The sequence below is a fragment of the Mobula hypostoma genome, chromosome 28, assembly GCF_963921235.1.
Source record: "Mobula hypostoma chromosome 28, sMobHyp1.1, whole genome shotgun sequence".
In the NCBI taxonomy this organism is placed as follows: Eukaryota; Metazoa; Chordata; class Chondrichthyes; order Myliobatiformes; family Myliobatidae; genus Mobula; species Mobula hypostoma.
The window spans coordinates 33,523,364-33,548,468 of record NC_086124.1 but is presented as its reverse complement, the minus strand read 5'-3'; the positions used below and the strand labels follow the sequence as shown (position 1 = coordinate 33,548,468).

At 59.0% G+C, this 25,105-nt stretch overlaps 1 protein-coding gene across 1 annotated transcript in view; it reads left to right on the top strand.

Annotated features, from left to right (window-relative positions):
- The first annotated feature begins 2,286 nt into the window (after window positions 1-2,286).
- Window positions 2,287-25,105, top strand: part of LOC134338888 (PDZ domain-containing protein 4-like) — a 111,462-nt gene continuing 88,643 nt past the window's right edge. Inside the window, exon 1 of the mRNA XM_063035052.1 lies at window positions 2,287-2,687. Coding sequence (XP_062891122.1) covers window positions 2,628-2,687 — 60 coding nt within the window. The 5' untranslated portion in view covers window positions 2,287-2,627. The remainder of the gene's footprint in view (window positions 2,688-25,105) is intronic.

Below are 25,105 nucleotides of genomic sequence, written 5' to 3'. Positions count from 1 at the left end.
GAATACCACACTGTGGGAGGGACGGTGAGGAGGGAGTGTCACACTCCGGGAGGGGCGGTGAGGAGGGAGTGTCACACTGCGGGAGGGGCGGTGAGGAGGGAGTGTCACACTCCGGGAGGGACGGTGAGGAGGGAGTGTCACACTGTGGGAGGGGCGGTGAGGAGGGAGTGTCACGCTGTGGGAGGGGCGGTGAGGAGGGAGTGTCACACTGCGGGAGGGGCGGTGAGGAGGGAGCGTCACACTCTGGGTGGGAGGGACGGTGAGGAGGGAGTGTCACATTGTGGGGGGGTGGTGAGGAGGGAGTGTCACACTGCGGGAGGGGCAGTGAGGAGGGAGTGTCACACTCCGGGAGGGACGGTGAGGAGGGAGTGTCACGCTGAGGGGGGCGGTGAGGAGAGAGTGTCACGCTGTGGGAGGGGCGGTGAGGAGGGAAGGTCACATTGTGGGGGGGCAGTGAGGAGGGAGCGTCACACTGCGGGAGGGGCAGTGAGGAGGGAGCATCACACTCTGGGTGGGAGGGACGGTGAGGAGGGAGGGACACATTGTGGGGGGGTGGTGAGGAGGGAGTGTCACGCTGAGGGGGGGCGGTGAGGAGGGAGCATCACACTGAGGGAGGGGCAGTGAGGAGGGAGAACCACACTGTGGGGGGGGTGAGGAGGGAGTGTCACACTGAGTGAGGGGCAGTGAGAAGTGAGTGTCACACTCCGGGAGGGGTGGTGAGGAGGTGCTGCAGGTGGAAATGTCAAGCTATGGACCTCTTTGAACCTCTTTCTTTAGTGAATCCACCTCTCCCCCCTCCCTCCCTCCCTCTCCTCCTCTTTCCGTCCATTTTCACCTGCCTCCGCCAATCTCCCTCTCTCCTTTCAACCATCATGTCTTTTTGTCCCCTCTCTGCTCCTCTCTTGCCCCTCTGCCCATCTGTGTCTCTCTTCCTCCTTCTCTCTCTCTCCCTTCACTCCCTCCATCTTACTCTCTCCTTGCTCTCCTTCCATTTCTCCCCAACCTTTCTGTCTCTCCTCTCATCAATCTCCTCCCTCCCCGTTTCTCTTTCTACCTCCCTCTCCTTTCCACCTCCCCCCTCTCTGTCTCCCACCCTCCCCTCTCTACCCCTCCCCCTCACCCGTCTCTCTCTCTGCACCTCCCCCTCTCTCTTCCCCTTCCCCCCTCACTCTCTCTCTCCCTGCTCCTCTCTTCCCCCTATCCCCCTAATCTCCCTCTCTCTCTCCCTCCCTCCCTCCTTCTCTGCCTCCCCTCTCCCTCCCTCTCTCTCCCTTCCTCTCTCCCTCTCATTCTCTCTCCCCCATCTGCCCCTCTCCCCTCCCTCCCTACCACCCTGTCCCCTCTCTCTCTCTGTCCCTCCACTCTCCCTCCCTCCCTATCTCCCCCTCTATCTCCCGCTCTTTCCCTCCCTCCCTCTCTCACCCTCCCCCTGTCTCCTTCCCTCCCCCTCTCTCTTCCCCCACGTCCCCCTCTCCCTCCCTATGTCCCTCTCTCCCTCCTTCTCGCCCTCCCCATCTCTCCCCCTGCCCTCCCCCTCTCTCCCTCTCCCTTCCACTCTCCCCTCTCTCTCTCTGCCCCTCCCCTCTCTCTTCCCCCTCCCCTCTCCCTCTCTATTTCCTGCTCTTTCCCTCCCTCCCATCTCTCCCTCCCTATCTCCCTCTCTGTCCCTCCTTCTCTCCCTCCTCCTCCCCTCTCCCTCTCCCCTTCCCCTCCCTGTCCCCTTCTATCCCCACCCCTCCACTCCCCTTCCCCCTCCCTCTCCCCGTCCCCTCCCCTTCCCCCTCCCTCCGTCTCCCTCCCCTCTCTGCCCCTCCCTCCCCCTCTCTCTCCCGCCTCCCCTTCCCTCTCCACCTCTCCCCCCTCCTCTCCCTCTCTCCTCCATCCTCCCTCTCCCTCGTCCTCTCTCCCCCTCCCCCCATTCCCCCTCCCCTTCCCCCTCCCCTTTCCCCTTTCCTCCCCCTTCTCTCCCTCTCCCCCTCCCCTTCTCTCCCTCTCCCCTCCCCCTCCTCCATCCTCCCTCCCCTCCCCCTCCCTCCCTCTTCCCCCTCTCCCCCTCCTCCATCCTACCTCCACATCCCCCTCTCCCTCCCTTCCTCCCTCTTGTCCGTGATCGTGACTCTACTCCGCTCTTGCAACTCTGCGGCTGCCCACACAGGGGCGCCCTTTCCCCAGCCTCCCCCCACCCTCCCAGTACACACATCCCCACCCCTCCCACCAGCCGATGAATATTCAATCACGTCTCATGAATATGCATAAGGCGCCTTTCATTGCGAGCCGTTCGCTCGCTGTACTGCGGCGTCCAGTGTGAGCGAGTGAACGAGTGAGCGGCTGGTTACACGGTGATGGGTGGCCGTGAGGCGACCCCCACGGGGGTCTCAGTGTCCCGGGCCGACGTTCACCGCTGAAGGGGCTGGCAGGGGGTGGGAGGGAGGGGGGTCAGGATGACATTCCGGCCCCCGTGTCCCCCGGTCGGCGACACCTGCGAATCGGGCATCGGAAGGTGGGACGTCGAGAGGGTCTGACCGCTCCTTTGATGCTGTTCGGCGGGACCAGACCCTCGGGCACTGATTCCCCCCTCCCTCACCCCCACCCTCCCCGCAAGGCAGCCCCCACACCTCTCCCTCGCGATGGGATGCAATATGTGTGTCATGGAGAAAGCTGACGGACAAAACAAGGTGCTGTCTCAGGTAGGGGAGCCGCGTCTGTCTGTGTCTGTGTGAGGGAGGGGGCACCAGGAAGAGGGGAGATGGAGAGGGAGACAGAGGGAGGGGTGGCTGATGAGGAGATGGGGGGGGGGGAGAAAGATGGAGGGGGAAAGAGAGAGATAGCAATACCTGAGAGAGGTACCTGAGAAAGGGAGAGCTGGATAGAGAGAGAGAGAGACAGAGGGTGAGAGGATGAAAAGATGGAGGGAGACAGAGAGAGACAGACAGGGTGAGAGAGGAGAAGGAAAAGATGGAGGGGAACAGAAAGAGAAAGACACAGACGGACAGGGTGAGAGGAGGAGAAGGGAAAGATGGAGGAGAACAGAGAGAGAGAAAGAGACATGCAGGGTGACAGGGAAAGAGGGAGGGTGAGAGAGCGCACGCAGACAACAGAGAAAGGTGCAAAGGAGGGAGGGAGTGATGAGGGAGAGGGGAGGGATATTTGAAAAAAACGAGACAGAGATGGCGGGGTGGGTGTATACCTGAAAGGAGACAACGGGAGGCAGTGGGAGAGAGAGGGGAGGGATATTTGAAAAAATGAGACAGAGATGGAGGGGATGTATACCTGGTGAAGGAGACAAGGAGAGGCAGTGAGAGAGAAAGGAAGGAGGGGGGAGATATAGCTGGGACAGATCAGAGAGAGGGAGATAGGAGAAGAGGGGAGGGGAGAGAAAGGTTAGTGGGGGGGAATGAGAGGGATACTGGGAAAAGACGATGAGAGGCAGTGAGAGAAAGGAGGGATGGAGAGAGAGAGAAAGGAGAAAAAGACAGAGATATACGTTCACCAGCAAGGAGATCAGAGGAACGAAAAGAAAGCGAGTGCGGGTGGGAGGGGGCAAAGAGCCCTGGTGTGGGGATGATGGAGTGCCGTGTGGGGTGACTGGGAGAGAAGAGGGGTGCTATGTACTGTTGCGGATTGGTTTGGAATCTGAAAGCTTTATCATTGCTGGCTTATATGACGTGAAGTGTGTTGTTTTGCAGCAGTGGTACAGTGCAGAGGCAAAATTACTGACTGGGATTGAGAGGTTTTCAGTTCAGAATCAAGTTTAATACAGCTGGCATATATTGTCAATTTGTTGATTTGCAGCAGCAATACATTGCAATACCAACTATAAATTACTGTAAGCATATATATAAAAATTCAGATAACTAGTGCAAAAAGAGAGGGAAGAGTAGTGAGATTGTGTTCATGAGTTCATTGTCTATTCAGAAATCGGATGGCAGAGGGACAGAAGCTGTTCCTGAATCGTTGAGTGTGTGCCTTCAGGCTCCTGTACCTCCTCCTCGATGGTAGTAATGAGAAGAGGGCACGTCCTGGGTGATGGGGGTCCTTAATGATGGACATTGCCTTTCTGAGGCATCACTTACTGAAGGACTCCTCAATGCTGGGAGGCTGGTGCCCATGGTGGAGCTGGTTGAATTTACAACTTTCTGCAGCTTTTTCTGATCCTGTGCAGTTCTCCCACGTCCCCCCCCAACCCAATATCATACAGCGATGCAACCAATCAGAATGCTTCCTCAATACCTTGGTGAGGCAGGTTGAGGGACGATGGGTTTTGGTGAGGGGGAGGGTTGAGGGGCGATGGGTTTTGGTGAGGGAGAGGGTTGAGGGGCGATGGGTTTTGGTGAGGGTTCAGGGGCGATGGGTTTTGGTGAGGATTGAAGGGTGATGGGTTTTTGTGAGGGTTGAAGGGTGATGGTTTGGTGAGGGTTGAGGGACGATGGGTTTTGGTGAGGGAGAGGGTTGAGGGGCGATGGGTTTTGGTGAGGGTTCAGGGGCGATGGGTTTTGGTGAGGGTTGAGGGGTGATGGGTTTTTGTGAGGGTTGAAGGGTGATGGTTTGGTGAGGGTCGAGGGACGATGGGTTTTGGTGAGGGGGGAGGGTTGAGGGGCGATGGGTTTTGGTGAGGAGGAGGGTTGGGGGTGATGGGTTTTGGTGAGGGTTGACGGGCAATGGGTTTTGGTGAGGGTTGAGGGGTGATGGGTTTTGGTGAGGGTTGAGGGGCGATGGGTTTTGATGAGGGGGAGGGTTGAGGGGTGATGGGTTTCGATGAGGGGGAAAGTTGAGGGGTGATGGGTTTTGGTGAGGGGGAGGGTTGAGGGGCGATAGGTTTTGGTGAGGGGGCGGGTTAAGGGGTGATGGGTTTTGGTGAGGGGGAGGGTTGAGGGGCGATGGGTTTTGGTGAGGAGGAGGGTTGGGGGTGATGGGTTTTGGTGAGGGGGAGGGTTAAGGGGTGATGGGTTTTGGTGAGGGGGAGGGTTGAGGGGCGATGGGTTTTGGTGAGGGGGAGGGTTGAGGGGCGATAGGTTTTGGTGAGGGGGAGGGTTAAGGGGTGATGGGTTTTGGTGAGGGGGAGGGTTGAGGGGCGATGGGTTTTGGTGAGGGGGAGGGTAGAAGGGCGACGGGTTTTGGTGAGGGAGAGGGTTGAGGGGTGATGGGTTTTGGTGAGAGGGGAGGGTTGAGGGGTGATGGGTTTCGATGAGGGGGAGGGTTGAGGGGTGATGGGTTTTGGTGAGGGGGAGGGTTGAGGGGCGATGGGTTTTGGTGAGGGGGAGGGTAGAAGGGCGATGGGTTTTGGTGAGGGAGAGGGTTGAGGGGTGATGGGTTTTGGTGAGAGGGGAGGGTTGAGGGGTGATGGGTTTCGATGAGGGGGAGGGTTGAGGGGTGATGGGTTTTGGTGAGGGGGAGGGTTGAGGGGCGATGGGTTTTGGTAAGGGGGAGGGTTGAGGGGCGATGGGTTTTGGTGAGGGTGAGGGTGCGGGTTGAGGGCGATGGATTTTGGTGAGGGTGAGGGTTGAGGGCGATGGGTTTTGGTGAGGGGGAGGATTGAGGGGCGATGGGTTTTGGTAAGGGGAGGGTTGAGGGGCAATGGGTTTTGGTGACGGGATAGGGTTGAGAGGCAATGGGTTTTGGTGAGGGTGAGGGTGCAGGTTGAGGGCGATGGATTTTGGTGAGGGTGAGGGTTGAGGGTGATGGGTTTTGGTGAGGGGGAAGGCTGAGGGACAATGGGTTTTGGTGAGGAGGTAGGGTTGAGGGGTGATGGGTTTTGGTGAGGGGGAGGGTTGAGGGGTGATGAGTTTTGGAGAGGGGGTAGGGTTGAGAGGCAATGGGTTTTGGTGAGGAGGAGGGTTGAGGGGCAATGGGTTAGGGTGAGGGGGAGGGTTGAGGGGCGATGGGTTTTGATGAAGGGGGGTTGAGGGGTGATGAGTTTTGGTGAGAGGAGGGTTGAGGGGTGATGGGTTTTGGTGTGGGGGAGGGTTGATGGTGATGGGTTTTGGTGAGGGGATAGGGCTGAGGGGCAATGGGTTTTGGTGAGTGTGAGGGTTGAGGGCAATGGGTTTTGGTGAGGGGAAGGTCTGAGGGGCGATGGGTTTTGGTGAGTGTGAGGGTTGAGGGCGATGGGTTTTGGTGAGGGGAAGGGCTGAGGGGCGATGGGTTTTGGTGAGGGGGTAGGGTTCAGGGGTGATGGGTTTTGGTGAGGGGGTAGGGTTGAGGGGCGATGGGTGAGGGGGAGGGTTGAGGGGCAATGTGTTTTGGTGAGGGGGTTTGAGGGGTGATGAGTTTTGGTGAGGGGGAGGGTTGAGGGGTGATGGGTTTTGGTGAGGGGGAGGGTTGAGTGGGTGATGAGTTTTGGTGAGGGGGAGGGTTGAGGGGTGATGGGTTAGGGTGAGGGTGAGGGTTGAGGGCGATGGGTGAGGGCTGTGGGCGATGGGTTTTGGTGAGGGGGAGGGTTGAGGGGCAATGGGTTTTGGTGAGGGGGAGGGTTGAGGGGTGATGCGTTTTGGTGGGGGGGCTTGAGGGGTGATGAGTTTTGGTGAGGGGTGGGTTGAGGGGTGATGGGTTTTGGTGAGGGGGACGGTTGAGGGGTGACGAGTTTTGGTGAGGGGGAGGGTTGAGGGGCGATGGGTTTTGATGAGGGGGAGGGTTGAGAGGTGATGGGTTTTGGTGAGGGGAGGGTTGAGGGGTGATGGGTTAGGGTGAGGGTTGAGGGCGATGGGTTTTGGTGAGGGGGAGGGTTGAGTGGGTGATGAGTTTTGGTGAGGGGATGGGTTTTGGTGAGGGGGAGTGTTGAGGGGCAATGTGTTTTGGTGAGGGGGAGGGTTGAGGGGTGACGGGTTTTGGTGAGGGAGAGGGTTGAGGGGTGATGGGTTTTGGTGTGGGGTGGGTTGAGGGGTGATGGGTTAGGGTGAGGGTTGAGGGCGATGGGTTTTGGTGAGGGGGAGGGTTGAGTGGGTGATGAGTTTTGGTGAGGGGGAGTGTTGAGGGGCAATGGGTTTTGGTGAGGGGGAGTGTTGAGGGGCAATGGGTTTTGGTGAGGGGGAGGGTTGAGGGGTGATGAGTTTTGGTGAGGGGTGGGTTGAGGGATAATGGGTTTTGGTGAGGGGGACGGTTGAGGGGAGATGGGTTTTGGTGAGGGGGAGGGTTGAGGGGCAATGGGTTTTGGTGAGGGGGAGGGTTGAGGGGCGATGGGTTTTGGTGGGGGGGTTGAGGGGTGATGAGTTTTGGTGAGGGGTGGGTTGAGGGATAATGGGTTTTGGTGAGGGGGACGGTTGAGGGGAGATGGGTTTTGGTGAGGGGGAGGGTTGAGTGGGTGATGAGTTTTGGTGAGGGGGAGGATTGAGGGGAGATGGGTTTTGGTGAGGGGGAGGGTTGAGGGCTGATGGGTTTTGATGAGGGGGAGAGTTGAGGGGTGATGAGTTTTGGTGAGGGGGAGGGTTGAGGGGTGACGGGTTTTGGTGATGGGGAGGGTTGAGGGGCGATGGGTTTTGATGAGGGAGAGGATTGAGGGGTGATGGGTTTTGGTGAGGGGAGGGTTGAGGGGTGATGGGTTAGGGTGAGGGTTGAGGGCGATGAGTTTTGGTGAGGGGGAGGGTTGAGGTGCGATGGGTTTTGGTGAGGTGGAGGGTTGTGGGGTGATGAGTTTTGGTGAAGGGGAGGGTTGAGGGGTGATGGGTTTTGGTGAGGGGTAGGGTTGAGGGGCGATGGGTTTTGATGAGGGGGAGGGTTGAGGTGCGATGGGTTTTGGTGAGGTGGAGGGTTGTGGGGTGATGAGTTTTGGTGAAGGGGAGGGTTGAGGGGTGATGGGTTTTGGTGAGGGGGAGGGTTGAGGGGTGATGGGTTTTGGTGAGGGGTAGGGTTGAGGGGCGATGGGTTTTGATGAGGGGGAGGGTTGAGGGGTGATGAGTTTTGGTGAGGGGGAGGTTTGAGGGGTGATGGGTTTTGGTGAGGGGAGGGTTAAGGTGTGATGAGTTTTGATGAGGGGGAGGGTTGTGGGGTGATGACTTTTGGTGAAGGGGAGGGTTGGGGGGTGATGGGTTTTGGTGAGGGGGAGGGTTGAGGGGTGATGGGTTTTGGTGAGGGGAGGGTTGGGGGGTGATGGGTTTTGGTGAGGGGGAGGGTTGAGGGGTGATGGGTTTTGGTGAGGGGAGGGTTGTGGGGTGATGACTTTTGGTGAAGGGGAGGGTTGGGGGGTGATGGGTTTTGGTGAGGGGGAGGGTTGAGGGGTGATGGGTTTTGGTGAGGGGAGGGTTGTGGGGTGATGACTTTTGGTGAAGGGGAGGGTTGGGGGGTGATGGGTTTTGGTGAGGGGGAGGGTTGAGGGGTGATGGGTTTTGGTGAGGGGTAGGGTTGAGGGGTGATGGGTTTTGGTGAGGGGAGGGTTGGGGGGTGATGGGTTTTGGTGAGGGGGAGGGTTGAGGGGTGATGGGTTTTGGTGAGGGGAGGGTTGAGGGGTGATGGGTTTTGGTGAGGGGAGGGTTGGGGGGTGATGGGTTTTGATGAGGGGGAGGGTTGAGGGGTGATGGGTTTTGGTGAGGGGGAGGGTTGCATGGTGATGGGTTTTGATGAGGGGGTGGGGTTGAGGGGTGATGGGTTTTGGTGAGGGGGAGGGTTGCATGGTGATGGGTTTTGGTGAGGGGGTGGGGTTGAGGGGTGATGGGTTTTGGTGAGGGGTAGGGTTGAGGGGTGATGGGTTTTGGTGAAGGGGAGGGTTGGGGGGTGATGGGTTTTGGTGAGGGGGAGGGTTGCATGGTGATGGGTTTTGATGAGGGGGAGGGTTGAGGGGTGATGGGTTTTGGTGAGGGGGAGGGTTGCATGGTGATGGGTTTTGATGAGGGGGAGGGTTGAGGGGTGATGGGTTTTGGTGAGGGGAGGGTTGAGGGGTGATGGGTTTTGGTGAAGGGGAGGGGTGAGGGGTGATGGGTTTTGGTGAGGGGTAGGGTTGAGGGGCGATGGGTTTTGATGAGGGGGAGGGTTGAGTGGTGATGGGTTTTGGTGAGGGGTAGGGTTGAGGGGTGATGGGTTTTGGTGAGGGGGAGGGTTGGGGGGTGATGGGTTTTGGTGAGGGGGAGGGTTGCATGGTGATGAGTTTTGATGAGGGGGAGGGTTGAGTGGTGATGGGTTTTGGTGAGGGGTAGGGTTGGGGGGCGATGGGTTTTGATGAGGGGGAGGGTTGAGTGGTGATGGGTTTTGGTGAGGGGTAGGGTTGAGGGGTGATGGGTTTTGGTGAAGGGGAGGGTTGAGGGGTGATGGGTTTTGGTGAAGGGGAGGGTTGGGGGGTGATGGGTTTTGGTGAGGGGGAGGGTTGCATGGTGATGAGTTTTGATGAGGGGGAGGGTTGAGGGGTGATGGGTTTTTGGCTCAGTATCCTGAGCTGAAGGGTGAGCATGCACTTGACGTGGTAACCCTCAGACCCACCCACCAGAACGTGGGGCAATGGGTGGAGAACAAGGTGCTGGTGTTACTGCCTGGAGTAGAGAGCGTGTCTTACAAGGAGAGATTGAGTGAGTTAGGGCTTTTCTCTTTGGAGCAAAGGTACAAAGAGGTGTAGCAGATAATAAGAGACATTTCCTACAGGGACCCTGCACACCTTGTCTTTCTCTGTGACCCTACTGGGACCCTGCACACCTTGTCTTTCTCTGTGACCCTACTGGGACCCTGCACACCTTGTCTTTCTCTGTGACCCTACTGGGACCCTGCACACCTTGTCTTTCTCTGTGACCCTACTGGGACCCTGCACACCTTGTCTTTCTCTGTGACCCTACTGGGATCCTGCACACCTTGTCTTTCTCTGTGACCCTACTGGGACCCTGCACACCTTGTCTTTCTCTGTGACCCTACTGGGATCCTGCACACCTCCCAGTTCTTTGATCTCACCAGGATGCTACACCCCTCTCCCTCACTGTGACCCCGCCGGGGCCCTACACCCCTCCCCATCTCAGTGACCCCAAAGGGACCCTACACCCCTCCCCATCTCTGAGACCCCCATCAGGACCCTGCACCCCTCCCCATTTCTGTGACACATTCCAGCCCCTGTGCCCTTCCTCGTCTCTGAGATCCTGTTGGATTCTGCTCCCCTCTAGTTTCTCAGCCACCAGCACACCACTCACCTCCCGGGCCACCAATTCACCCCACACACACACACACACACACACACACACATCACACCCACACCTCCCGGGCCATGAACACATACTCACCTCCCGGGCCACCAACTCACCATACACACACACACCTCCCGGGCCCCATGAACACACATGCACACACACGCGCACACACACACACACACACACCTCCCGGACCATGAACACACACACACACACCCACCCCTCCCGGGCCACCAACACACAGACACACACACACCTCCCGGGCCCCATGAACACACATGCACACACACGCACACACACACACACACACACACCTCCCGGGCCATGAACGCACACACACACACACACACACACCTCCCGGGCCATGAACACACACACACACACACACACACACACACACACACACACACACACATCACACCCACACACATCACACCCACACCTCCCGGGCCATGAACACATACTCACCTCCCGGGCCACCAACTCACCACACACACACACACACACACACACACACACACACACACACACACACACACCCCTCCCAGGCCACCAACACACAGACACACACACACCTCCCGGGCCCCATGAACACACACGCACACACACACACACACACACACCTCCCGGGCCACGAACACACCACACACACACACCACCTCGACCACCAACACACCATACATCTTCCTGACCACCGTCAACTTTGAGGGATCTATGGACTATATTTCATTGGGAGTTTGAGGAGAATTGGTATAGTACCGAAGACACTGACAGATTTCTACGGGATTTATCTCGGAGAACATTCTGACTGGTTGCATCACCCTCGGGTTTTGAAGTGGGGAGGGGGGCATGCACAGGAACAAAATGAGCCTCAGAAAGCTGTAAACTCAGCCAGCTCCATCATGGGCTCTAGACTCCCAGCATCCAGGACACCTTCAGAAGGTGATACCTCAGCCGTTCATCATTCAGGACCCACATCACCCAGGCCACGTTCTCTTCCCATTTTCACCATCCTGGAGGAGGAGACTGAAGGCACACACAACTTTTCTGGAACAGCTTATTTGCCTCCACCATCACATTTTCGAACAGATAATAATCCCACGAACACTACTCAATATTTTTTTCTCCAGCTGTTTTTATTTTATTTTTTATAAATATTCTTACTGTAACGTAGTTTTTATTATGTATTGCAATGTACTGCCATCACAAAGCAACGAACTTCATATACAGTACTGTGCAAAAGTCTTCAGCACATATATATACGTATATATATGACTTTTACACAGTACTGTAGTATATTTATGTATTGCACTAGACTACTGCCTCAAAGAAAAAACAAGTTTCATGACGTGTGAGTGATGATAAACCTGTTTCTGATACGGGTCTCTATTGTGGACTGAGAGTGGGAAGGGGGCAGGGAAAGTGGGAAGCATCAGAGAGACATTTGGTAATGATCAATAAACCAGTTATTTGTAATCAAATGACCCTGCCTGGTGTCTCAGGACAGGGGTGAGTCTGGACCCGCATCTCCCCCTGCCCCGGCACTCATTGTCTGCCACCCACATCACACCCCTCCCGTGGCACTCCACCTTCACCATTCACAACACCCTTTGCACCCGCAAGATTATTAAGGACCCCCATCACCCAGGACGTGCCCTCCTCTCATTGTTACCGTCAGGAAGGAGGTACAGGAGCCTGAAGGCACACACTCAGCAATTCAGGAACCTCTGCCACACAATTCCTAAATGGACATTGAAGCCATGAACACTTCCTCACTTTATTTTTAGTTATTTATGTTTCTATACCATTTTTAATCTATTTAATATACATATATACCTACTGTAAATGATTTGCTTGTTTTTTCTATATTCGTCACTGCTAGTAAGTTAACAAATTTCACAACATATGCCAGTGTTATCAAACCCAAGTCTGATTCTGATTCACAAACTCGCTCTCTGCTCCATGTTGACATGCACAGTACCGTGCAAATGTCTTTGGCACCCTAGTTATGTATACAATACGAGCCTAAGACTTTGGCACAATACTGTCTGCCAGTGATTTAAACCTGACTCTGATTCTAAACATTGTAAATGTTCCTGCCTCAGCTACTTCCTCTGGCAGCTCGTTCCGTACAATCACCACCCTCTGAGTGAAGAAGTTGACCCTTGGGTCCCCTTTAAATACCTCCCCTCTCAACTAATGAAAACCACACACGTTCTTAACCACCCTATCAACTTGCATGGTATCTTTGAGGGGTACATGCCCGTGGACCCCAAGATCCTGCTAAGAATCCTGCCATTAACCCTGTATTCTGTGTTCGATATCCTACCTATAAGACCATAAGACATAGGAGCAGAATTAGGCCATTTGGCCCATCGAGTCTTCTCCACCATTCAATCATGGTTGATCCTTTATTCCTTTTTCAACCCCATTCCTCAGCCTTCTCCCTGTAACTTTAGATGCCACGTCCAATCGAGAGCCTATCAATCTCTGCCTTAAATACACCCAACAACCTAGCCTCCACAGGTTGGATGTTCTGCGCAAGTCCCTTTGCATCTCATAATTCTGGATGTTTTCCCCGTTTAGAAAATAGACTGCACTTTTATTTCTACTACCAAGTGCATGACCATGTATTTTCCAACATTGTATTTTGTTTGTCATTTTCTAGCCCATTCTCCTGATCTGTCTAAGTTCTACTGCAGCCTACCTGTCAACACGACCTGTCCCTCCACCAATCTTCATGTCATCTGCAAACTTGGCAACAAAGCCGTCTATTCTATCATATAAATCATTAATATACAGCATAAAAAGAAGCGGTCCCAACACCGACCCCTGCAGAACACCACTAGTCACTGGCAGTCTACCAGACAAGGATCCTTTTATTCCCACTCGCTGCCTCCTACCAATCTAACCATGCCAGTAGTAGCATGGGCTCTTAACTGGTAAGCAGTCTCATTTGTGGCACTTTGTCAAAGGGCTTCTTAGAATCCAGATATACAACATCCACTAAATCCCCTTTATCTATCCTACTTGCATTCTCTTCAAAGAATTCTAATACATTCATCAGGCAAGATTTTCCCTAAAGACCACTAGAAGATGAGGCTGGAGAAATAATAATGGGGGACAAGGATATGGTAGGCAAACTAATTGAGTATTTTGCATCAGTCTTCACTGTGGAAGACACTAGCAATGTGCTAGTCAACCAGCAGGTTGACTCTGCCCTGTGTCACCAATTACTCCATAACCTCATCCTTAACAATTGACTCCAACATCTTCCCAACCACTGAGGTCAGGCTAACTGGTCTATAATTTCCTTTCTGCTATCTCCCTCCTTTAAGAGTGGAGTGACATTTGCAATTTTCCAGTCCTTTGGTACCATGCCAGAGTCCAATGATTCTTGAAAGATCATTACTAATGCCTCCATAATCTCTACCATTACCGCTTTCAGAACCGTAAGGTGCAGTTCATCTGGTCCAGGTGATCTAAGTACCCTTGGGTCTTACAGCTTTTTTGAGCACCTTCTCCCTTGTAATAGTAACTGCATTCATTTCTCTTCCCTCACACCCTTCAATACCTGGCACACTGCTAGTGTCTTCCACAGTGATGCAAAATACTCATTTAGTTCGTCTACCATCTCCTTATCCCCCATCATTATTTCTCCAGCCTCATTTTCTAGTAGTCTTATACTCACTCTCATCTCTCTTTTACTTTTTACATACTTGACAAAGCTTTTACAATCCACGTTGATATTGTTTGATAGCCTGCTTTCATATTTCATCTTTCTCCTTCTAATGATTCTTTTAGTTGCTCTCTGTAGGTTTTTAAAAACTTCCCAATTCTCTACCTTCCCACTAATTTTTGTTTTGTTGTATGTCCTCTCTTTTGTTTTTATATTAGCTTTGACTTTCCTTGTCGGCCACGATTGTACTATTTTGCCATTTGAGTATTTATTTGTTTTTGGAATACATCTATCCTTCACCTTCCTCATTTGTCCCAGAAACCCACGCCATTACTGCTCCGCTGTCATCCCTACCAACATCTCCTTCTACATCAGACTTTACTTTCTCCCTGTCAGATTTCAAGTTGAACTCAATCATATTGCGATCACTGGCTCCTGAAGGCTCTTTTACCTTAAGCTCCCTAATTGCCTCCGGTTCATTACATAACACCCAAATCCAGTCTAGCTGATCCCCTAGTAGCTCAACGACAAGCTGCTCTAAAAAGTCATTCCGTAGGCATTCGACAAACTCACTCCCTTGAGATCCATTTCTAACCTGATTTTCCCAATCCACCTGCATGTTAAAATCTCCCATGACTATCATAACAATGCTCTTTTGACATGCCTTTTCTATTTGTTATTGTAATCTGTGGCCCACGTCCCAGCTACTGTTGAGAGGCTTGTATATAATTGACAATGGGGTCCTTTCACCCTTGCAGTCTCTTAACTCAACCCACAAGGATTTAATATCTTCCAATCCTACATCAAATCTTTCTACTGATTTGAGGCCAGTCTCTACCAGCAGAACCACACCACCCCGTCTGCCTACTTTCCTATCCCTCTGATACAACATGTAACCTTGGCCATTGAGCTCCCAACTACAACCATCCTTTAACCACAATTCAGTGATGGCCACACCATACCTGACCATCTGTAATAGTGCAACAAGATCATCTACTTTATTTTTTACACTCTGTGCATTGAGATATAACACTTTGAGTACTGTATTTGCTATCCTTTTTGATTCTGCATCCCTAATGCACTGATACTCACCCTGCTGGCTGCAATTTTGTCCTATCATCTGCCAGCCCTTGCTGGCAGTCTGACTGCATGCTATCTTTGCTTTTTCACCATCCGCCCTATCCTGAGTCCCTTCATTTTGGTTCCCATACCTCTGGCAAATTAGTTTAAATCATCCCCCACAGTTCTAACAAACCTGCCTGCGAGAATAACGGTCCCCCTCGGGTTCGGGTGCAACCCGTCCCTTTTGTAATGAGCTGACTAGAGCTGGGGCAATGAATCAAGACTGATAAATGCTGCAGTGACTCCCACAGCACATGCTGTCTCCCTGTCCCACCAGCCCCAGGTGGTGGGAGAGTCCGGGGGGAGGCCAGAAGGAGAGAGAGGGATAAATAACTGTGGGGAGGGAATTGCTTTTGGACCTGCCATAGAGGCGAAGGCAGCATGTTGTTAGTGTAGCACTGTTACAGCACCAGTGACCCAGGTTCAATACGCTGTCTATAAGGAGTCTGCAGGCTCTCCCCGTTACTCTGGGTGCTCCACCTTCCTCCCACGGTCCAAAGACATACAGGACGGGTTCGGGTTGGCGAGCTGGCGAGTTGGCGTTCTATGTCGGTGCCGGCAGCGTGGCGACGTTAGCGAGCTGCCGCCAACACGGACCCCACACTGTGCTGGCCCTCGACACAAACGACGCATTTCACTGTGTTCGTGTGACCAGCAAAGGCCAACCTTTTGAGGGCTGAACAGTGCCTGGAAGTACAAGAAATAAATACTCTGAAAGAGTGAGTGTGCAAGGAGAGAATGGAGGAGCCAGGAGGAATGGGTCAGGGGAGATAGGGGGAGAGGGAAAATAAGCATAAGACAGGAGCAAATTTGGCTGTTCAGCTCATCAACTCTGCTCCGCCATTCCATCACAGCTAATTTATTATCCCCTCATCCCCTTTCTCCTGCCTTCTCCCTGTAACCTTTGATAATCAAAAACCTATCAACCTCTGCTTTAAATATACTTGGCCTCCACAGTCGTCTGTTGCTGCGAATTCCACAGAGCCACCACCTCTGGCTAAAGAAATTCCTCCTCATCTCCATTCTAAATGGATGTCCCTCTATTCGGAGGAAGTGCCCTCTGGACCAAGACTGCCCCACGATAGGAAACATTCCCTCCACATCCACTCTGTCGAGGCCTTTTCAATATTTGACAGGTTTCAATGTAATCTCTCCTCATTCTTTGAAACTCCAGCGAGTACAGGCACAGAGGCATCAATCGCTCCTCATACATTAACCCTTTCATTCTGAGAATCATTCTTGTGAACCTTCTGTGGAGCCTCTCCAACAAAGTGTCATAGCAAGGACTCTTCCCCGCCCCTGGGACAGGGCAATTATTCTGTTTGAATCTCCACTAATAAGCTTTGCTCGACAAAGATTGTGCAGGACCCTGAGGGGAATTTGGATTCTCTCGCTGTTGTTCACAGACTGAATTAAGGAATAATGCTGAAAGGGATGATGGGGGGTTTAACAGGGAATTGGATATAAGCAGCTTACAGTACTAATCTGTTCTTTGGGTGGGGGGAAGAATCACAACACGGGGGGCATTTCCCCAGCATGATTCTGCAGAAGATCAACACCCATCTTGGTCCCGGGAGTTTCCCTCAGTGCCCTCAATCTGTACAGTAATTCTACTTCATCGTTCTTCACACGGTGTCGCGTTCCCTCCTCACTACACCGCCCACATCGCGGCACTCCCTCCTCACCCCTCCACCAGAACAGCTCTCCCTCCTCACTACACCTCCCACGTCGCGGCACTCCCTCCTCACCCCCGCCTCCACCAGCACGGCCCTCCCTCCTCACCCCCTCCACCAGCACGGCCCTCCCTCCTCACCCCTCCACCAGAACAGCTCTCCCTCCTCACTACACCTCCCACATCGCGGCACTCCCTCCTCACCCCCGCCTCCACCAGCACGGCCCTCCCTCCTCACCCCCTCCACCAGCACCGCCCTCCCTCCTCACCCCTCTCCACCAGCATGGCACTCCCTCCTCACCCCCTCCACCAGAACAGCACTCCCTCCTCACCCCTCCACCAGCACCGCCTTCCCTCCTCACCCCCCCTCCACCAGCACGGCACTCCCTCCTCACCCCTCCACCAGAACAGCACTCCCTCCTCACTACACCTCCCACATTGCGGCACTCCCTCCTCACCCCCCTCCACCAGAACAGCACTCCCTCCTCATCCCTCCACCAGCACCGCACTCCCTCCTCACCCCCCCTCCACCAGCACGGCCCTCCCTCCTCACCCGCCTCCACCAGCACCGCACTCCCTCCTCACTACAGCTCCCACATCGCGGCACTCCCTCCTCACCCCCCTCCACCAGAACAGCACTCCCTCCTCATCCCTCCACCAGCACCGCCTTCCCTCCTCACCCCCCTCCACCAGCACCGGCTTCCCTCCTCACCCCCCTCCACCAGCACGGCCCTCCCTTCTCACCCCACCTCCACCAGCACAGCACTCCCTCCTCACCCCCTCCACCAGAACAGCACTTCCTCCTCACTACACCTCCTACGTCGCGGCACTCCCTCCTCACCCCTCCACCAGAACAGCACTCCCTCCTCACCCCCTCCACCAGCACCGCACTCCCTCCTCACCCCCCCCATCAGCACCGCACTCCCTCCTCACCCCCCCTCCACCAGCACCGCACTCCTTCCTCAACCCCCTCCACCAACACCGCAATCCCTCCTCACCCCCCCTCCACCAGCACGGCCCTCCCTCCTCACCCCCTCCACCAGCACCGCCTTCCCTCCTCAACCCCCTCCACCAGCACCGCCCTCCCTCCTCACCCCCCTCCACCAGAACAGCACTCCCTCCTCACCCCCCTCCACTAGCACGGCCCTCCCTCATCACCCCCTCCACCAGCACCGCCTTCCCTCCTCACCCCCCCTCCACCAGCACCGCCTTCCCTCCTCACCCCCCCTCCACCAGCACCGCCTTCCCTCCTCACCCCCTCCACCAGCACCGCCTTCCCTCCTCACCCCCCCCCCACCAGCACGGCACTCCCTCCTCACCCCCCCCCACCAGCACGGCACTTCCTCCTCACCCCCTCCACCAGCATGGCCCTCCCTCCTCACCCCCTCCTCCAGCACGGCACTCCCTCCTCATCCCTCCACCAGCATGGACCTCCCTCCTCACCCCCTCCACCAGCACGCCTTCCCTCCTCACCCCTCCACCAGCACCGCACTCCCTCCTCACCTCCCTCCACCAGCACGGCCTTCCCTCCTCACCCCCCCTCTACCAGCACCGCCTTCCCTCCTCACCCCCCCCCACCAGCACGGCACTTCCTCCTCACCCCCTCCACCAGCATGGCCCTCCCTCCTCACCCCCTCCTCCAGCACGGCACTCCCTCCTCATCCCTCCACCAGCATGGACCTCCCTCCTCACCCCCTCCACCAGCACGCCTTCCCTCCTCACCCCTCCACCAGCACCGCACTCCCTCCTCACCTCCCTCCACCAGCACGGCCTTCCCTCCTCACCCCCCCTCTACCAGCACCGCCTTCCCTCCTCACCCCCCCCACCAGCACGGCACTCCCTCCTCATCCCTCCACCAGCATGGCCCTCCCTCCTCACCCCCTCCACCAGCACGCCTTCCCTCCTCACCCTTCCACCAGCACGGCACTCCCTCCTCACCCACCTCCACCAGCATGGCACTCCCTCCTCACCCCCCCTCCACCAGCACCGCCCTCCCTCCTCACCCCCCTCCACCAGAACAGCACTCCCTCCTCACCCCCTCCTCCACCAGCACGGCACTCCCTCCTCATCCCTCCACCAGAAAAGCCTTCCCTCCTCACCCCCCCTCCACCAGCACCGCACTCCCTCCTCACCCCCCCCTCCACTAGCACGGCACTCCCTCCTCACCCCCTCCACCAGCACCGCCTTCCCTCCTCACCCCCCCTCCACCAGCACCGCCCTCCCTCCTCACCCCCCTCCACCAGAACAGCACTCCCTCCTCACCCCCCCTCCACCAGCACGGCACTCCCTCCTCACTACACCTCCCACATCGTGGCACTCCCTCCTCACCTCCCTCTACCAGCATCGCCTTCCCTCCTCACCCCCCTCCACAAGCACCACCTTCCCTCCTCACCCCCTCCACCAGCACCGCCTTCCCTCCTCACCCCCCCTCCACCAGCACCGCCTTCCCTCCTCACCCCCCTCCACCAGCACGGCACTCCCTCCTCACCCCTCCACCAGCACGGCCCTCCCTCCTCACCCCCTCCACCAGCACTGCCCTCCCTCCTCACCCCCCTCCACCAGCACGGCACTCCCTCCTCACCCCTCCACCAGCACGGCCCTCCCTCCTCACCCCCCTCCACCAGCATGGCACTCCATCCTCACCCCCTCCTCCAGCACGGCACTCCCTCCTCACCCACCTCCACCAGCATGGCACTCCATCCTCACCCCCTGCACCAGCACCGCACTCCCTCCTCACTACACCTCCCACATTGCGGCACTCCTTCCTCACCCCCCCTCCACCAGCACCGCACTCCCTCCTCACCTCCCTCCACCAGCACGGCCTTCCCTCCTCACCCCCCCTCTACCAGCACCGCCTTCCCTCCTCACCCACCCCCACCAGCACGGCACTTCCTCCTCACCCCCTCCACCAGCATGGCCCTCCCTCCTCACCCCCTCCTCCAGCACGGCACTCCCTCCTCATCCCTCCACCAGCATGGACCTCCCTCCTCACCCCCTCCACCAGCACGCCTTCCCTCCTCACCCCTCCACCAGCACCGCACTCCCTCCTCACCTCCCTCCACCAGCACGGCCTTCCCTCCTCACCCCCCCTCTACCAGCACCGCCTTCCCTCCTCACCCCCCCCCACCAGCACGGCACTTCCTCCTCACCCCCTCCACCAGCATGGCCCTCCCTCCTCACAGCCTCCTCCAGCACGGCACTCCCTCCTCATCCCTCCACCAGCATGGCCCTCCCTCCTCACCCCCTCCACCAGCACGCCTTCCCTCCTCACCCCTCCACCAGCACGGCACTCCCTCCTCACCCACCTCCACCAGCATGGCACTCCCTCCTCACCCCCCCTCCACCAGCACCGCCCTCCCTCCTCACCCCCCTCCACCAGAACAGCACTCCCTCCTCACCCCCTCCTCCACCAGCACGGCACTCCCTCCTCATCCCTCCACCAGAAACGCCTTCCCTCCTCACCCCCCCTCCACCAGCACCGCACTCCCTCCTCACCCCCCCCTCCACTAGCACGGCACTCCCTCCTCACCCCCTCCACCAGCACCGCCTTCCCTCCTCACCCCCCCTCCACCAGCACCGCCCTCCCTCCTCACCCCCCTCCACCAGAACAGCACTCCCTCCTCACCCCCCCTCCACCAGCACGGCACTCCCTCCTCACTACACCTCCCACATCGTGGCACTCCCTCCTCACCTCCCTCTACCAGCATCGCCTTCCCTCCTCACCCCCCTCCACAAGCACCACCTTCCCTCCTCACCCCCTCCACCAGCACCGCCTTCCCTCCTCACCCCCCCTCCACCAGCACCGCCTTCCCTCCTCACCCCCCTCCACCAGCACGGCACTCCCTCCTCACCCCTCCACCAGCACGGCCCTCCCTCCTCACCCCCTCCACCAGCACTGCCCTCCCTCCTCACCCCCCTCCACCTGCACGGCACTCCCTCCTCACCCCTCCACCAGCACGGCCCTCCCTCCTGACCCCCCTCCACCAGCATGGCACTCCATCCTCACCCCCTCCTCCAGCACGGCACTCCCTCCTCACCCACCTCCACCAGCACGGCACTCCCTCCTCACCCCCTCCACCAGCATGGCCCTCCCTCCTCACCCCCCTCCACCAGCACGGCACTCCCTCCTCACCCCCTCCTCCAGCACCGCACTCCCTCCTCACCCCCCTCCACCAGCACGGCACTCCCTCCTCACCCCCTCCTCCAGCACAGCACTCCCTCCTCACCCCCTCCACCAGCACTGCCTTCCCTCCTCACCCCTCCACCAGAACAGCACTCCCTCCTCACCCCCCTCCACCAGCAAGGCACTCCCTCCTCACCCACCTCCACCAGCATGGCCCTCCCTCCTCACCCCCCTCCACCAGCACGGCACTCCCTCCTCACCCCCTCCTCCAGCACGGCACTCCCTCCTCACCCCCTCCTCCAGCACCGCACTCCCTCCTCACCCCCCTCCACCAGCACGGCACTCCCTCCTCACCCCCTCCTCCAGCACAGCACTCCCTCCTCACCCCCTCCACCAGCACTGCCTTCCCTCCTCACCCCTCCACCAGAACAGCACTCCCTCCTCACCCCCCCTCCACCAGAACGGCAATCCCTCCTCATCCCTCCACCAGCACGGCACTCCCTCCTCACCCCCCTCCACCAGCATGGCCCTCCCTCCTCACCCCTCCACCAGCACGGCACTCCCTCCTCACCCCCCTCCACCAGCATGGCACTCCCTCCTCACCCCGTCCTCCAGCACGGCACTCCCTCCTCACCCCCTCCACCAGCACTGCCTTCCCTCCTCACCCCTCCACCAGAACAGCACTCCCTCCTCACCCCCCCTCCACCAGCACGGCAATCCCTCCTCATCCCTCCACCAGCATGCCCCTCCACCAGCACGCCTTCCCTCCTCACCCCTCCACCAGCACGGCACTCCCTCCTCACCGACCTCCACCAGCATGGCACTCCCTCCTCACCCACCTCCACCAGCATGGCACTCCCTCCTCACCCCTCCACCAGCACCGCCTTCCCTCCTCACCCCCTCCTCCAGCACCGCCTTCCCTCCTCACCCCCCCCCCCCACCAGCACGGCACTTCCTCCTCACCCCCTCCTCCAGCACGGCACTCCCTCCTCATCCCTCTACCAGCATGCCCCTCCCTCCTCACCCCCTCCACCAGCACGCCTTCCCTCCTCACCCCTCCACCAGCACGGCACTCCCTCCTCACCCACCTCCACCAGCTTGGCACTCCCTCCTCACCCACCTCCACCAGCATGGCACTCCCTCCTCACCCCTCCACCAGAACAGCACTCCCTCCTCACCCCTCCACCAGCACGGCACTCCATCCTCATCCCTCCACCAGCATGGCCCTCCCTCCTCATCCCCCTCCACCAGCACCGCCTTCCCTCCTCACCCCCTCCACCAGCACGGCACTCCCTCCTCACTCCCTCCACCAGCACGGCCCTCCCTCCTCATCCCTCCACCAGCACGGCACTCCCTCCTCACCCCCCCTCCACCAGCACCGCCTTCCCTCCTCACCCCCCTCCACCAGCACGGCACTCCCTCCTCACCCCTCCACCAGCACCGCCCTCCCTCCTCACCCCTTCCACCAGCACGGCCCTCCCTCCTCACCCCCCCTCCACCAGCACCGCCTTCCCTCCTCACCCCCCTCCACCAGCACGGCACTCCCTCCTCACCCTCCTCCACCAGCACGGCACTCCCTCCTCACCCCCCTCCACCAGCACGGCACTCCCTCCTCACCGCCCCTCCACCAGCACTGCCCTCCCTCCTCACCCCCTCCACCAGCACGGCACTCCCTCCTCACCCCCTCCTCCACCAGCACGGCACTCCCTCCTCACCCCCTCCACCAGCACTGCCTTCCCTCCTCACCCCTCCACCAGAACAGCACTCCCGCCTCACCCCCCCTCCACCAGCACGGCAATCCCTCCTCATCCCTCCACCAGCATGCCCCTCCACCAGCACGCCTTCCCTCCTCACCCCTCCACCAGCACGGCACTCCCTCCTCACCGACCTCCACCAGCATGGCACTCCCTCCTCACCCACCTCCACCAGCATGGCACTCCCTCCTCACCCCTCCACCAGCACCGCCTTCCCTCCTCACCCCCTCCTCCAGCACGCCTTCCCTCCTCACCCCTCCACCAGCACGGCACTCCCTCCTCACCGACCTCCACCAGCATGGCACTCCCTCCTCACCCACCTCCACCAGCATGGCACTCCCTCCTCACCCCTCCACCAGCACCGCCTTCCCTCCTCACCCCCTCCTCCAGCACCGCCTTCCCTCCTCACCCCCCCCCCCACCAGCACGGCACTTCCTCCTCACCCCCTCCTCCAGCACGGCACTCCCTCCTCATCCCTCTACCAGCATGCCCCTCCCTCCTCACCCCCTCCACCAGCACGCCTTCCCTCCTCACCCCTCCACCAGCACGGCACTCCCTCCTCACCCACCTCCACCAGCTTGGCACTCCCTCCTCACCCACCTCCACCAGCATGGCACTCCCTCCTCACCCCTCCACCAGAACAGCACTCCCTCCTCACCCCTCCACCAGCACGGCACTCCATCCTCATCCCTCCACCAGCATGGCCCTCCCTCCTCATCCCCCTCCACCAGCACCGCCTTCCCTCCTCACCCCCTCCACCAGCACGGCACTCCCTCCTCACTCCCTCCACCAGCACGGCCCTCCCTCCTCATCCCTCCACCAGCACGGCACTCCCTCCTCACCCCCCCTCCACCAGCACCGCCTTCCCTCCTCACCCCCCTCCACCAGCACGGCACTCCCTCCTCACCCCTCCACCAGCACCGCCCTCCCTCCTCACCCCTTCCACCAGCACGGCCCTCCCTCCTCACCCCCCCTCCACCAGCACCGCCTTCCCTCCTCACCCCCCTCCACCAGCACGGCACTCCCTCCTCACCCTCCTCCACCAGCACGGCACTCCCTCCTCACCCCCCTCCACCAGCACGGCACTCCCTCCTCACCGCCCCTCCACCAGCACTGCCCTCCCTCCTCACCCCCTCCACCAGCACGGCACTCCCTCCTCACCCCCTCCTCCACCAGCACGGCACTCCCTCCTCACCCCCCTCCACCAGCACCGCCTTCCCTCCTCACCCCCTCCACCAGCACGGCACTCCCTCCTCACTCCCTCCACCAGCACGGCCCTCCCTCCTCATCCCTCCACCAGCACGGCACTCCCTCCTCACCCCCCCTCCACCAGCACCGCCTTCCCTCCTCACCCCCCTCCACCAGCACGGCACTCCCTCCTCACCGCCCCCCCACCAGCACGGCACTCCCTCCTCACCCCTCCACCAGCACCGCCCTCCCTCCTCACCCCCTCCACCAGCACGGCCCTCCCTCCTCACCCCCCCTCCACCAGCACCGCCTTCCCTCCTCACCCCCCTCCACCAGCACGGCACTCCCTCCTCACCCTCCTCCACCAGCACGGCACTCCCTCCTCACCCCCCTCCACCAGCACGGCACTCCCTCCTCACCGCCCCTCCACCAGCACCGCCCTCCCTCCTCACCCCCTCCACCAGCACGGCACTCCCTCCTCACCCGCTCCTCCACCAGCACGGCACTCCCTCCTCACCCCCCTCCACCAGCACGGCACTCCCTCCTCACCCCCCTCCACCAGCACGGCACTCCCTCCTCACCACCCTCCACCAGCACCGCCCTCCCTCCTCACCCCCTCCACCAGCACGGCACTCCCTCCTCACCCCCCTCCACCAGCACGGCACTCCCTCCTCACCCCCCTCCACCAGCACCGCCTTCCCTCCTCACCCCCTCCACCAGCACGGCACTCCCTCCTCACTCCCTCCACCAGCACGGCCCTCCCTCCTCATCCCTCCACCAGCACGGCACTCCCTCCTCACCCCCCCTCCACCAGCACCGCCTTCCCTCCTCATCCCCCTCCACCAGCACGGCACTCCCTCCTCACCGCCCCTCCACCAGCACGGCACTCCCTCCTCACCCCTCCACCAGCACCGCCCTCCCTCCTCACCCCCTCCACCAGCACGGCCCTCCCTCCTCACCCCCCCTCCACCAGCACCGCCTTCCCTCCTCACCCCCCTCCACCAGCACGGCACTCCCTCCTCACCCTCCTCCACCAGCACGGCACTCCCTCCTCACCCCCCTCCACCAGCACGGCACTCCCTCCTCACCGCCCCTCCACCAGCACCGCCCTCCCTCCTCACCTCCTCCACCAGCACGGCACTCCCTCCTCACCCCCTCCTCCACCAGCACGGCACTCCCTCCTCACCCCCCTCCACCAGCACGGCACTCCCTCCTCACCCCCCTCCACCAGCACGGCACTCCCTCCTCACCCCCCTCCACCAGCACCGCCCTCCCTCCTCACCCCCTCCACCAGCACGGCACTCCCTCCTCACCCCCCTCCACCAGCACGGCACTCCCTCCTGATCGATCCTCCCTCCTGTGTGGTGTTCCCTCCCCACAGCACAGCACCATCCTCAACATCCCTGCCTCAGTGCGGTGCTCTCTCCTCACTGTCCGTCCCACAGTGAAGCGCTCACTCCTGACCACCCCTCCTCA